Raw genomic sequence first — 15762 nt, 5'->3', positions numbered from 1 at the left:
CATCGATTCTCCTGCTCCTTGGATGCTGCCTGACCTGCGCTTTATTAGGGAAAGTTTGATCTGGTGAGTGAGGGAAAAGGAGGGATATGGCAGAGGAAGCTGATGAGATGGTTCCAATCTTGGTGACAAAGAATTTTATGAACTGCATGCACTTATTGTTGGAGGTGAGAGTGGGTGAGTTAAAGATGACAATTTACATTAATGAAAAGTAGCTAGACATTGTATTTGCGCTCCATGATGATTCTAGCATCTTGAACAGTTTTAGGAAATGAGTGGAATCTGATGTTGCCTTATTCTTTTTCTTTTCAGTATTATGCTGTCCCAAATTTCTTAGTTCAAAAGGTTGAACTGAATTTATTGTCATGTGTACTGAGGCACAGTGAAAAGCTTTGTCTTGCGAGCAATACAGGCAGATCACAGAGTTAAGTAGCATAGATAAGTAAATAATAGGTAAGAAGTGGCAAAAACAAAAACACAGGTACTGGCAAATATTAGGAATTTGAGAGTCCATTCTGTATCCTAACAACTGTAGGATAGAAACAGTTATGAAACCGGCTGTGGCGTGTGTTCAGGTTTCTGCACCTTCTCCCCGATGATAGAGGTTGTAGGAAAACATTGCCAGGTTGGGATGGATCTTTGAGAATGCTGGCGGTCTTTCCCTTACAGCCTGGTAGACGGATTCTGTAGATGGGAGGTTGGCCTTTATGATTGTCCGGGCTAAGTTCACCACTCTTTGTAACCGTCTCTGTTGAATAGTACAGTTGCCATACCAGGTAGTGATACATTCAGACAGAATGCTCTCGATGGCACACCTATAAAAGTTGGCAAGGGTATTTGCCGTCATGCCAAATTTCCTCACCTTCCTGAGGAAGAAGAGACATTGTTGGGCCTTCATAACCAGTGCATCCACAGGAGTCCAAGAAAGCTTGTTGTGGATGACCACTCCCGGGAGCTTGACACTCTCCACTCGTTCCACCTCTGTGCTGTTAATGTGTAGGGGAGCATGAGTAACATCCTGCCGAAAGTCTTGTCCGAGACGTTGACTTTTCTACTAATGTATGTTCTAGGCCTCCTATAGTAATGCATGTTGTTTTATATCTTTAAATTTTTTTAAACAGTAAAAATAAAGAACCAATAATTCACACATAGATTTCTAATTTAGTCATGCATACTTTTAGTTTTATCTCTTTAATGACTTCGTTCTCTCCCCCCACCCCCCCCACCCCCTCAGGAAACAGAATCAGACTTTGATAATTGTGCAGTTTGTATTGAAGGCTACAAGCCAAATGACGTAGTGCGAATTTTACCATGCCGGTAAGTTGGTTGGAGATATACTGCTTTCTTTGTACTGTTTCTCCCTGAGAAGTGATTCATATCAATTTACAAAATCTATGGTTATGTTACCATTCAACTGCCTATGTAAATAAGCATCAACGTAATCAATGTATTTAAAAAAACTCATCACTTGTGAACAGTAGGGGACCAAAAATGGCTCTTTTAGACGTTCAGTGTTCAGTAATATGATACTTTCTGATCCTTAATCCAAATCAATTCTGATAATCCTCACCACTCCAAAATTGTATCAATTGATTAACCATGCCCATTAATTCTATTTTCATTTCAGAGAATACTTTAGTGATATTTGCTTATGCTTTAGGTCTCCGGGCTAATGGTACTGGTCCTGGAATCTATATCCACAAATTTGTTTGAACAGCTCGCTAGATTTAAAAAGGAAAATAGCTGAATTTTTGCCAGCTTTGCTGTGGGCGTGGAAGCAGGCCATTCAGCCCATCAAGTCCACACGGATCCTCTGAAGAGCATCCCACCAGACTCTCACCCCCCCCCCCCCCCTCACTATCCCTGTAACCCTGCATTTTCCATGGCCAGTCCACCAAGCCAACACATCCCTGGACACTATGAGCAATTCAGCATGGCCAATCCTCCTAACTTGTGGAAGCAAACTGGAGCACCTAGAGAATGTGCACACTCCACCTAGGCGGTCGCCCAAGGTGGAATTAAATCCGAAATCTTGGGACTGAGGCAGTACTGCTAACCGCATAGGCTAAGAAAGAAAGGGTGGCAAATTATGATTCTTGTGTGTGCAATTTTAAAGTTATACTGAAAATTGAATAACTTAGGCATGCTCATTTTGAATAATGTATTTGCAGATGTGTGTTACACCCAGAAACAGCATTTCTCATATTTGTCATGTTTTGGAAGTATTCCACATTTGTGTGATCATTCCATGTAATAAGCAATTCTGCTGCCAATGTTTCTGAGAGAACCAAAGCTCCTTTTTAATCAATAACATTCTATCAAATCTAATCTTCTACAAATGGATAACCAATTTTATGTGTATAATATGATACTTTTTTTAAACTTTTTGTGTTGGGCATAATAAAGGTTTTATTTGTATCTGATGTTATCCAATTTTAGATTATCTGACAAAACCTTGAACTTTTTCTCCATCATACAATAGTAAATTTGCTCTTGATGTGTCCAAGTAAACTAAGAAATTTGTTGTCAAGTTTCTCCTGTGATTTATGACTATCTATATATGTTAGATTAAGAGAAATAGGATGAAGATAAATTACTAATAAATTAAGTTGCAGATGAACCATGCTCTTTTATTGTGCACAGCCATATGAAAAAAAAGGCTTATTCCCCAAGAACTGATGGATTTGGAAAGGATGGATAAGTAAAATAATTGATCCTTGTATCATGAGCAACACAACGTGACCGAATGTGGGATGTTGTCTGATGTGCATTTTGAGGTATCTAGCCTCCTATAACAAACTCCCACCCTAGTTATTGCTGAAAATGTGTTGCTGGAAAAGCGCAGCAGGTCAGGTAGCATCCAAGGAACAGGAGAATCGACGTTTCGGGCATAAGCCCTTCTTCAGAATGACTGAGGACCAGTTCAGTCAGTTGAAGGAGGGTGTCAGTGGAAGGGTACTGGTTGGTACGGCAGGAAAGGAAGAAGCGGAGGGCTTTAAGTCCTTCGTGATGGGGGGTGGAGGTGTACAGGGAGGATGTCCATGGTGAAGATAAGGCGTTGGGGACCGGGGAAGTGAAAATCATGGAGGAGATGGAGGGCGTGGGTGGTGTCCCGAACGTAGGTGGGGAGTTCTTGGACTAAGGGGGACAGGACCGTGTTGAGGTATGTTCAGTCAGTCGAAGGAGGGTGTTTGTGGAAGGGTACTGGTTGGTACGGCGGGAAAGGAAGAAGGGCTTATGCCCGAAACGTCGATTCTCCTGTTCCTTGGATGCTGCCTGACCTGCTGCGCTTTTCCAGCAACACATTTTCAGCTCTGATCTCCAGCATCTGCAGTCCTCACTTCCACCCTAGTTATAACCAACTTAATTTAATTCCAAATCTTGGCTGCCAACACGCTGGATGGTCAGTCAACTTCGCAATCTGGCCTAGAAACTGATATTTTAAAAAATAAATTTAATTGGGCTTTGCTTTTAAAGTGTCCTCTGAGAATCCAAATTTTGGATTTTCCATTTGCTAAATCATCCAGCCCCCAACTCAGTTGGCGCTTATTGCAGCTATGTTTTTCAGCAATATGATAACCTGTTTAAGCTGTTGCATTTTTCCTTTGATGTGACAGATGATGAAAGATTATTGTGTTGATGTGGAATTCTCAAAAGGTGCACACATTTGTTTTTTGCATTAAAATGCCATCAGAGTTTTACTGATCTGTAATAACGGCTTTCTGTATTGTGTGTTAACTGATGCCAGCAAATTTCATTATGTAGGTTATTGCAATTTATTTCAGTTGATAACTGATACAATTGCAGGCTTGTCACGGGCAGAATTGTGTTCCTTTTCAGTGACTTTGATCTGCATTTTTGTGCGTAAGAGGTGGTTCTTTTATAACAGAGTCTGTGTCTCAGTTAAATAATTTCAGAGGCTAGAATCTTGTATTCAACATATGCACCAGACTCTCAAATGCAATATCTCATTTGCATGTGTAACACTCTATATCAAGCAGAGATTAAAAACCGAAGACAGTTTCAAAAAAAGATTGCGTCTATATCCATCTTAAGACAGGCCTTTAGTTTCTTAGATGAACAAAACACTATTGAAGTAGAAGTCTTATCAATCAAAGGATTCTTACTAAGCTACATGATTTATTTTAATTGATTTTCTAAACATTGATTCTTGGGTGAACATAAAGTTGTAAAAGACTGGGCTGAGATTGGTGAAAGACTACTTTTCTCTTAAGATATCCCACTTTCAGCATATGGCTGTTTATCGCCTTGGTTGCTTGGATGATATGCAGTTGGTTTGCTGGCTTTCGGTAGAATTCACCCTGATTGCAAGCTGCCTTCTGCTGATTGTTAAAGCACAAATTGAAAATCTGCTTTTCCTGATAAAGGGTGATGTGCCTGTTGATTCCAATCATCCTGTCGACGTTGGACATTTTGAATACACCAGCCTAATTTGGATAAGTGAACCCATTATAATAAAGCCGATTGGATCCATTCAAATTTTTCGTATACACATTAAATGTCTCCTTTTTTCCATGCTGAAACAGAGATGGACTGCTGCCATTCAACAGTTCTTTCTGGTTGATAATCCATCCTTAAATGAATGTATGAATAGTTGACTCTGAATGTCTATATTTAATTTGGTATTTGCTTGAGTCTTGTGTATTTTTGAGCTCCAGCGAGTCCTTTGGTCATATGATTTACACCAGCCATTGTAATGGTCTGTTTGTGTCAAAATGTTTTTAAAAATCAACTAAAAGTTTGTAATCTGCTAGATCTTGACAAATTATCATGGTACAAAAGTTATGTTCTGAAGAGACCGTTTCCAATACACACACGCACACACGTTAAACCATTGGAAATGTACATTTAAACGTGGTCTGTTTTTGCATTTTTTTCTTAGTTTGGTGTAAGCATTGTTTATAGTGTAGAAATCAGCATTAAATCTAATTACACTCAAAACTAATATTTTTAATTTTAACTGAAGCTACTAAGTGTTAGAAAGCACACTTCCTTTCGTACATCACAACTTACTACAGATAATTGCCTCATAATAATGTTTAAAGATCTGCCCAGATTTTTCTTATTAAATGATGAGTTAATGCCACCTTCCAATTGCTGTTTCCTTCATTGATGTTAGCTGAGCAAAAGGAAAGGTTCTGTTTAATTGCAGCATTGTGTGCCCTACATATGTAACTTTTTGTTGCCTGTTCTTCAGGGATATATGATAGGAAATAAAAACACAATTTCTAATATCTGGCATTCTTTACTCAGAGAGTAGTAAGGATATGGAATGCTTTGCCTGCAACGGTAGTAGATTTGCCAACTTTAAGTACATTTAAGTCGACATTGGACAAGCATATGGACGTACATGGAATAGTATAGGTTAGATGGGCTTCAGATTGGTATGACAAGGCGCAACATCGAGGGCCGAAGGGCCTGTGCTGCGCTGTAATGTTCTATGTTCTAGTGAGTCACCAGTGCAAGGCAAATATATTGTCAGTGATGGAAATACTGCTCAGAATATACTCAATGAGAAATATGAGGTTTATCTTGTTCTATTTCACCAATGATTGATAAACCACAGCTAGAGAAAATTATGATAAAAAATTTGATTGATGACTCTGAATTTGTCAGTTGCAAATGAGCTTTCCTAAGTCATTAGCTTTCAACTGCAATCTATAGCTTGAGTTTGGTTGCTATTTTTAAATTAATTAGATATTTTAAATTGTGCTGTAATTGACTGAGGTCTATGTATTGTGTTGCAGACACCTTTTCCATAAAACTTGTGTGGATCCATGGCTACTAGATCATCGTACTTGTCCAATGTGTAAAATGAATATTCTGAAAGCACTAGGAATTCCGGTAGGGATGCTCTAATGTTATCAGTTAAATCACTGATACTGTAGTGATCTCAATTCCTTCATGTTTGGTTAGTGTGGCATTTTTAAAGCATGTATATGTATGTAATGACTGCACATAAACACACTGTTAAGTAGTGGTTTGTTTATTGAGTAGTTTTCTTATGTAATTATTAACTCGATTTTAGTGGTGCTTGCAAGATTGTGGTATTGCAGCCAATGACCTTTTGGTTTACTTATTTCTCAGAAAGCAGTGGAAGCAAGATTTTTGAATGCTTTTTAAGATGGTAGATTCATGTTAGTTAATGGAGTCCAATGTTATTGGGAATTGTGGTAATATGGAATTCTAAACACAAACAGATCATCTGTAATTTTATAATTGAGGGTGAATGGCCACTACTTCATTTAGATGTTATGTTCATACATTGTTTTCAAAAGATTAAATAGTTTCTATATTAACAATTTGCAACTGATTTGTTACAAATATGAAGTTTCAATTGCAAGTCACAAATAATTGAGTTAAAGTAAGTTTCAACATTTATAATATATCCGTTAAATTTAACTTTGTGGATAATCCAACATAATGTGATGTGGATCCCTGAAATTCTTGGGGGGGGATAAAAAGTACCGTGTTCCAGATATATTAATCATTCAGATTTATTTGTGCTATTTTTACAAAACAATGAATTAATTTTTTAAAATGATTTGTAATTGCTCTGTCCAATCCATCACTCATTACTGAATTTTTGATAATGAAGGAAAACAAAGTTTATACTTATCTAAGCATTAGCAATTTCAAACTCAAATTCTTTTAATAGCTCAGATCACCGAAAAAAAAACCTGTTGTTTAAGTTTCTTGCACCATCTTGACAGTACTGATGCAGGGGCTAAATATTGAATGATGTTGCTCTAGAGCAGACTGATTCTGTGCCATCAGTGAGAAATAAACAGAATATACTGCTGGAAATCCAAAATAGAAACAGACAGTGCTAGGAATACTCAATAGTCTGGGGAGCATCTTTAGAAATAGGATTTACCATTTCATATCTAGTTCTAAGAAAAGTCACCTGCCTGAGGATACCTGCTTTTAACAATACTTACTTCCACTTCCCCTCCCACTCTCCTTTACACCAGGCTACAAAGGAAAAGATAGGTTCCTTTTAGTTTACCTACATGCCTGCTTAAGAGTGGAAGAACTTCAAAAAGGTTCGACTATTTAATTCTGAAATTTTACAGATTTTTATCTAATTTGGAACAGTTGGTACTTGAGACATTTTGGATACTGGTTAATGTGATTCTTCGTCATTTAAGAAGTGAATTTTGTATTCGTACAATAATGTTTTAAAAATAAATTCACAAATATTTCAGTCATTGTGAAAATTGCTTCTTGTTTTTTCGAGTTATTGATAACTAGATTAAATGGGATGAGTTTGCAGGAGGTTTATATAAGTGGCAAAAAAAATATAATTTCCAAAGTCCTCAACTTCCTTATTTCCAAATTCTATCTCCTCTTTAAATATTTTCAGAAATCTAGCCTCCACACCTCTCCGGAATAGAGAATGACATTTATGCCAGCCTTACTCATAGAGATGTACAGCATGGAAACAGACTGTTCAGTCCAACTTGTCCATGCTAACCAGATATCCTAACCAAATCTAGTCCCATTTGCCAGCACTTGGCCCACATCCCTCTAAACCCTTCCTGCTAACTTACCCATCCAGGTACCTTTTAAATGTTGTCACTATACTAGCCTCCACTTTCTCTGGCAGCTTATTTCATACACGCATCACCCTATGCGTGAAAAGGTTGCCCCTTGGATCCCTTTTAAATGTTTCCTCTCTCACCCTAAACCTATGCCCTCTAGTTTTGAACTCGCACATCTTGGGGAAAAAGCCTTGTCTATTTATCCTATCCATGCCCCTCATGATTTTATAAATAAGGTCACCTCTCAGCTCATGACGCTCCAGGGAAAACAGCCTCAGCCTTTTCAGCCTCTCCCTATAACTCAAATCCTACAGCTTGGCAACATCCTTGTAAATCTTTCCTGAGCCCTTTCAAGTGTCACAACATCCTTCCAATAGGAAGGAGAGTAGAAGTGCACACTGTATTCCAAAAATGGCCTAACCATTGTCCTGTACAGCTGCAACATGACCCTGCAACTTCTATACTCAGTGCTCTCTTCAATAAAGGAAAGTACACCAAATGTCATCACTATCCTATCTACCTGTGACTCCACTTTTGAGGAACTGTGAACCTGAACTCCAAGTCTCTCTGCTCAGCAACATTCCCTAGGATCTTACCATTAAGTGTATAAGTCCTGCTCTGATTTGCTTTTCCAAAATACAGCACCTCACCTTTTATCTAAATTAAACTCCACCAGCCACTCCTCAGCCCATTGGTCCACCTGATCAAGATCCTGCTGTATTCTGAGGTAACCTTCTTCCCTGCCCATTATACCTTCAATTTTGGTGTAATCTGCAAACTTACTAACTATACCTCCTATGTTCACATCCAAATCATTTATATAAATGACAAAAAGCAGTGTACCCAGCACAAATCCATGTGGCACACCGCTGGTCACAGGCCTCCAGTCTGAAAAGCAATCCACCACTACCACCCTCTGTCTTCTACATTCAAGCCAGTTCTGTATTCAATTGGATATTTCTCCCAGTATTCCATGAGATCTAACCTTGCCAACCAGTCTACCATGAGGAACCTTGTCAAACGCCTTACTGACGTCCATATAGATCACATCCACTGCTCTGCCATTATCTGTCCTCTTTGTTACATCAAAAAACTCAACCAAGTTTGTGAGGCATGGCTTCCCATAGACAAAGCCATGTTGACTATCCCTAATCAGTCCTAGCCTTTCCAAATGCATGTAAATACTGTCCCTCAGGATTCCCTCCAACAACTTGTCCACTACATTGGCTCACCAGTCTATAGATCCCTGGCTTGTCCTTACCACTTTTCTTTAAATAGTGGAACCACGTTAGCCAACCTCCAGTCTTCTGGCACCTCACCTCTGACTATCAATGATAAAAATATCTCAGCAAGGGACCCAGCAATCACTTCTCTATCATTTTAGAGCACACCTGATCAGGTCCTGGGGATTTAATCACTTTTATGCGTTTTAAGACATCCAGCACCATGTATTTAAAGTGTCTTTTATATTGACATTCTTCAAGATGTCACCATGTTTCCCCACATTGTATATCTTCCATGTCCCTCTCCACAGTAAACACTGATACAAAGTATTCGTTTAGTAGCTCCCCTATCTCCTGTGGTTCCACAGCCTCGCTGATCTTTGAGGGGCCCTATTCTCTCCCTAATTACCCTTTTGTCCTGAATATATTTATAAAATCCCTTTGGATGCTCCTTCACCCTATTTGCCAAAACTATCTCATGTCCCCTTTTTGCCCTCCAGATTTTCCTCAAATATACTCTCACTGTCTTTATACTCTTCAAAGGATTAACTCTTTCGCTCTTGTCTATACCTGACATATGCTTCCTTCTTTGTCTTAACCAAAACCTCAATTTCTCTAGTCAGCTAGAATTCCCTACATCTACCATCCTTGCCTTTCACCCTAACAGGAATATACTGTCTCTGGGCACTCGTTTATCTCATTTTTGAAGGCTTCTACTTTCCAGCCGTCCTTTTACCTGTGAACATCTGCCCCCAATCAACTTTTGAAAGTTCTTGCTTAATAGCGTCAAAGTTGGCCTCCTTCCAATTTAGCACTTCAACTCTTAGATCCCGTCTATCCTTTTCCATCACTGTTTTAAAACTAATAGAATTATGGTCTCTGGCCCCAAAGTGCTGCCCCACTGACACCTTAGTCACCTGCCCTGCCTTATTTTCCAAGCATAGGCCAAGTTTTGCTTCTTCTCTAGTAGGTACATCCACAGACTGAATCAGAAAATTCCTCCATTGTATTTCAGTTCTAAATGATTTCTCCCCTGAATCTATAGTTATGTCCCCTAGTCTGAGTTTTCCTGACTAATGGAAACATATTCTCAATATTTACCACTGTCAAGCTTCCTCAGAATCTTGTATGCTTCAATAATACGCCCTCATTTTCTAAATTCAAATGAATAAAGGCCTAATCCATTTAGGAATCATAAAATAGAATCACAGAATCCCTACAAAGTGGACGCAGGCTATTCAGCCCATCGAATCCACACCGACCCTCCAAAGAGCATCTCACCGGACCCACCCTCTACCCAATTCCTATAACCCTGAGTTTCCCAATGATAATCCACATCAGTGGACTCTATGGGCAATTTAGCTTGGCCAATTCATCTAAGCTGCTCATCTTTGAACCGTGGAGGAAACTGAAGCACACTGAAGAAACCCATACAGACACTGGGAGAATTTGAGGAGAAAGTGAGGTCTGCAGATGATGGAGAGCAGAGCTGGAAATGTGTTGCTGGAAAAGCGCAGCAGGTCAGGCAGCATCCAGGGAACAGGAGAATCGACGTTTCGGGCATAAGCCCTTCTTCAGGAATGGGGAAAGTTTGTCCAGCAGGCTAAGATAAAAGGTAGGGAGGAGGGACTTGGGGGAGGGGCGTTGGAAATGTGATAGGTGGAAAGAGGTCAAGGTGAGGGCATATCCTTGGTGGAGTGGGGGGGGGAGTTGAAGTGTTGAGCCACAGGGTGGTTGGGTTGGTTGGTCCGGGTGTCCCAGAGGTGTTCTCTGAAACGCTCCGCAAGTAGCCGTCCTGTCTCCCCAATATAGAGGAGGCCACATCGGGTGCAGAGGATGCAGTAGATGATGTGTGTGGAGGTGCAGGTGAATCTGTGGCGGGTATGGGAGTTTCCTTTGGGGCCTTGGAGGGAGGTGAGGGGGGAGGTGTGGGCGCAAGTCTTGCACCTCCTGCGGTTGCAGGGGAAGGTGCCGGGAGTGGAGGTTGGGTTGGTGGGGGGTGTGGATCTGACGAGGGAGTCACTGAGGGAGTGGTCTTTACGGAATGCTGAGACTCCACACACTTAAGGCTAGAATCGAACCAAGTTCCCTGGCACTATAAGCAGCATAGAGTTATAGAAATGTGCAGCAAGCAAACAGACCCTTTGGTCCAACTGGTCCATACTGACCAGGTATCCTAAATACATCTAGTCCCATTTGCCAGCATTTGACCTATATCCCTCTAAACCCTTCCTATTCATATACCCATCCTGATTCCTTTTAAATGTTGTAATTGGACGAACCTCCACCACGTTCTCTGGCAGCTCATTCCATACATACACCTCCCTCGAGGGGAGAAAGCTGCCCCTTTGATGCCTTTTAAATCTTTTCAACCTATGCCTTCTAGTTTTGGACTCTCCCACTCTGGGGAAGAGACCTTGTCTACTTGCCCTATCCATGCTCCTCATGATTTATTAAACTTCTATAAGGTCACCCCTCAATCTCCAACGCCCCAGGGAAAACAGTCCTGGCCCATTAAGCCTGTCCCTATAGCTCAAACCCACCAACTCTGACAACATCCTTATAAATTTTTTCAGAACCCTTTCAAGTTTCACAACATCCTTCCTATAGCAGGGAGATTAGAATTGAATACAATATTCCAAAAGTCACCACCTATACTTCTGTACTCAATGTACTGATCAATAAAGGAAAGCATGCTAAACACGACTTTCATTAACCTAGCTATCTGTGACTCCACTTTCAAGGAACTATGAGCTTGCGCTCCAAGGGCTGCTTTGTTCAGCAACATGCCTAGGACCTTGCCATTAAGTGTACATGTCCTACCCTAATTTGCTTTTCGAAAATGTAGCACCTCAAAGTAATCTACATTAAATTAAACTCCTTCTGCCACTCCTCAGCCCATTAGCTCATCTGACCAAGATCCCATTATACTCATAGAATAGAATCATAGAATTCCTACAGTGTGGAAACAGACCCTTTGGCCCAACAAGTTCACACCAATCCTCCGCAGAGTGAACCACCCAGACCAATTCCCCTACCCTATTATTCTACATTTTCCCCTGACTAATCCATCTAACCTACACTGAACACAGTGGGCAATTTAGCATGATCAATTTACCTAACCTGCACATCTTTGGATTATGGGAGGAAACCCATGCAGATAGAGGGAGAATGTGTAAACTCCATATAGACAGTCGCCTGAGGCTGGAATCGAACCTGGGTCCCTGGCGCTGTGAGGCAGCCGTGCTAACCACTGTGGCACCCCAACCTCCTTCGCTTACCACTACACCTCCAATTTTGGTGTCATCTGTAAACTTAGTGTACCTCCTATGTTCACATCCAAAGAAATGATGAAAAGCAGTGGACCCAGCACTAATCCTTGTAGCACACTGCTGCTCACAGGCCTCCAGTCTGAAAAGCAACTCTCCAACACCACCCTCTGTCTTCTACCTTCGAACATTTCTAGTTCTCCCTGTATTCCATGTGATCTAACCTTCCTTACTAGTCTGCCATGTGGAACCTTTTTGAACGTCTTACTGGAGTCCATATAGATCACATCCAGTGCTCTACCCTCATCAGTCCTCTTTGTTTCTTCTTCAGAAATCTCAACTATATTATTGAGATGCTATTTCCCATACACAAAGCCATGTTGACTATCCCTAATCAGTCCTTGCCTTTCCAAATGCATGCAAGTCCTGTCCCTGAGGAGTCTTTGCAACAACCAGCCTACCATCGATGTCAGGCTTGCTGAGCTATAGTTCTCCACCTTTTCAACCTTTCTTAAATAGTGGCACCATGTTAGGCAGCCTCCAGTCTTCTGGCACCTCACCTGTAGCTATCATTGACACAAATATCCCAGCAAGGGACCCACCACTCACTTCCCAAGCTTCTGACCGAGTTCTAGAGTACACTTGATGGCCCACTGAGCCACTATGGTCAAGGTATTCTTGATAAGTGAACCTTTTTGTCCCAGGAGTCAAACCTAGTGAATTGCATCCAATGTCAATATATCCTTTCTTAAATACAAGCACCAAAACTGCACAGTAATCCATGTGTGACCTCACCGACATGTACACCAGTGTACAATTGTTACAAGAGTTCCCCATTTTAAACTCCATCTCCCTAGCAATAAAGGCAAAAACTGCTTAATTACTTGCTGCATCTGCATATTCACTTTTTGTTTCATGCAGAAAAGTAGCCAGATCTTTCTATCTTGCATTTTTTTTTGGAGTCTCTCTTCTGTTAAATAATAGTCTGCATTTTGATTCTTCTTAGCAAGTTGCATTACCTCACTTGCCTACATTAAACTCCATCTGTTAGGATTTTTCCCACTTACTCCACCTATCTGTATATCATTGCAAATTCCTTATGCCCTCATCACAAAATATCCTCATATCTTTTTTTGTATCATCAACAATTTTAGATTTATTTGTTTTTGTCTGATCCTCTAAATCATTGATATAGTCAATATTTGAGGCCTTAGGATTGATACAGTTGGCTCTACATTAGTTTTGTACTCCCAATATGAAATAAAATCCCAACTCTGTCTATTGTGTGTGAACTAGTCCTCATTCCATTAATACCTTACCCCTAATAAAGTGAGCTTCTATGTTGTCCAATCACATCTTATGGAACAATTTATTGAATGGCTCAGAATATCCAAATAGACTATATCTGTCAGTTCCCTTTATCAGCTGAGCTCATTATATCCTCAAAGGACTGTAGCAAGTTAGTCAAACATATAGTGCCTTTTCTCAGAGCCATGCTGACTCTGGTTGCATTAAGCTTTTCTAAATGTGCTACGGTTTCTACTTTAATAATGGACTGTAGAATTTTACCAATACCAGATGTTAGAGTAGTTGCCCTATAACTTCCAAATTCCTTTTTCCACCTCCCTTCTTGAACAAGCGCATCCCATCAGCAGGAGGACTGCAGTTGCTGGAGATCTGAGTTGAGAGTGTGTCACTGGAAAAGCCAGCAGGTCAGGCAGCATCCAAGGAGCTGGAGAATCGACGTTTTTGGCATAAGTCCTTCATCATGAATAGGCTTTTGGGCTGGGGTCTGAGAGATAAATGGGAGGGGGGGGTGAGGTTGGGGGCAAGGTAGCTGAGAATGCGATAGATAGATAAAAGTTGGAGAGAAGGTGATAGGTCGGGGAGGAAGGTGGAGCGGATAGATGGGAAAGGTGATAGACAGGTCAGGATGGCAGTGTCAAGTTGGAGGCTTGAGACTGGGATGATCTGGGGGAAAGGGAAATGAGGGAACTGGTGAAATCCACATTGATCCAGTGTGGCTGCAGGGTCCCAAGATGGAATATGACGCATTCTTCTTCCAGGTGTTAGGTGGTATGGATTTGGCGAAGGAGGAGGTGCAGGACCTGCGTTTCCTTGGCAGAGTTGGAGGGGGAATTGAACTCATCAACCATAGAGTGGTGGGGTTGGTTGGTGTGGGTGTCCCAGGGATGTTCTCTGAAGAGATCCACAGTTGGTGTCCTGCCTCCCCGATGTAGAGGAGACCACATCGGGTGTGACGGATACAGTAGTTGACATTGGAGGTACAGGTAAATTTCTGCCATATGTTCCACCTTGGGACTCTGCAACCACATGGAATCAGTGTGGGTTTCTCCAGTTTCCTTATTTCCTCTCACCCCACGTCATCCCAGTCCCAAGCCTCCAACTCGACACTGCCCTCCTGACCTGTCCCATCACCTTTCCCATCTATCCACTCCACTCTCCTCTCCGACCTATCATCTTCTCCCCCACCTTCATCTACCTATCTTATTCGCAGCCACCTTTCCCTCCTACCCATCCCCATCCCCACCCTCATCCTTTTTATCTCTCAGCACCCCGGCCCACAAACCTATCCCTAATGAAGGGCTTATGCCTGAAACATCGATTCTCCTGTTCCTCAGATGCTGCCTTGCCTCTTGTCGCTGACCATGAATTAAACTTGATGGAATTAATCCAAGGAATGTGAACATTGCCTGAAACACATGTCCAAGTAATTCTCCTCCTTCCTATTTGTCAGTATCTGCAGTTGAGACTTCGGTTTGTCAACTCTGAAACACATATTGCTGGGTATCCAACACTTGTGGTAGATATGTTCTCCTTGGACCACACCAGTGTCCACTAACTCCCATGTACTTTTGCTGCAACACATCATGTCCCCATCCATCTCTGTTCCATTTAAATATATTAACTTTAGATGTTAAATATGTTCAGCTAGAAAATGTACTTTTTCTCTTCAGATGCAACCGCATCTCCTGATTCAAACCAATTGGCCAATCAAAAGAGAGGGAAGAAATATGCAGTAATCATATTTTCTGTGACAACACACTTTGGTTCTGGCAGGAAGAAACAGTTGAAAGGGCTCTTTGCTGGTTTGAATGTCATGCTTCTCTTTTCATGTGGTCCTCTCTTCTAGCCAACTTCACAGTAATGCGGATTTGATGCATACTCCTCTCAGTCTGCTAGATGTTATACGCTGCTGTTACGGCAAATGGCTGCCGTATCTTCAAAGTTGAAGCTTGCAGTTCACCAAGCCATTAGGGTTATGTGGAGGAGTCAACTGTGTGCCATCAATGACATCCTAAACGTTGGAACCTAAGCTCCTGTGAACCCGAGTCTTATTCTGTTTCTTCCGGTGTCCAAGGGAGAATTAGAAACTTGTTTGCTTCCGTGTATAATGCCATCAGCTATGCATTTGAAATGCAGAGTCTTTGATATGCTGACAGTTCAGAAGGACCCAGAGGCAGAGGCTCTGGGCTGTATTGACTTAGAATGCAACAACCTTTACTGTGTTACCTTGTCACAGATTCCCTAGAGAATTGAAAATTCTGAAAATTTATTGAAGGGTAAGAATTCCTTAGATCTCCTCTTCCTCTTATTGCAACTCCTTCTTTTCTTCAAGAGGCTCTTTACCAGTTTGGAAGCAACAACCAGTATATTCAGAATGTTAAGATGCAGAAACCTATGAGT

At 41.1% G+C, this 15762-nt stretch overlaps 1 protein-coding gene across 2 annotated transcripts in view; it reads left to right on the top strand.

Annotated features, from left to right (window-relative positions):
• rnf150a (ring finger protein 150a) overlaps positions 1-15762 on the top strand; it is a 128897-nt gene that overhangs the window by 99530 nt on the left and 13605 nt on the right. For both annotated transcript variants that reach the window (XM_043674141.1, XM_043674140.1), the window contains exons 4-5: positions 1232-1314; positions 5766-5862. In XM_043674141.1, coding sequence (XP_043530076.1) covers positions 1232-1314; positions 5766-5862 — 180 coding nt within the window. The remainder of the gene's footprint in view (positions 1-1231; positions 1315-5765; positions 5863-15762) is intronic.

This window comes from Chiloscyllium plagiosum, chromosome 32 (genome assembly GCF_004010195.1).
Source record: "Chiloscyllium plagiosum isolate BGI_BamShark_2017 chromosome 32, ASM401019v2, whole genome shotgun sequence".
In the NCBI taxonomy this organism is placed as follows: Eukaryota; Metazoa; Chordata; class Chondrichthyes; order Orectolobiformes; family Hemiscylliidae; genus Chiloscyllium; species Chiloscyllium plagiosum.
The sequence above is the reverse complement of the archived record's forward strand: the minus strand, read 5'-3'. Positions and strand labels throughout refer to the sequence as shown.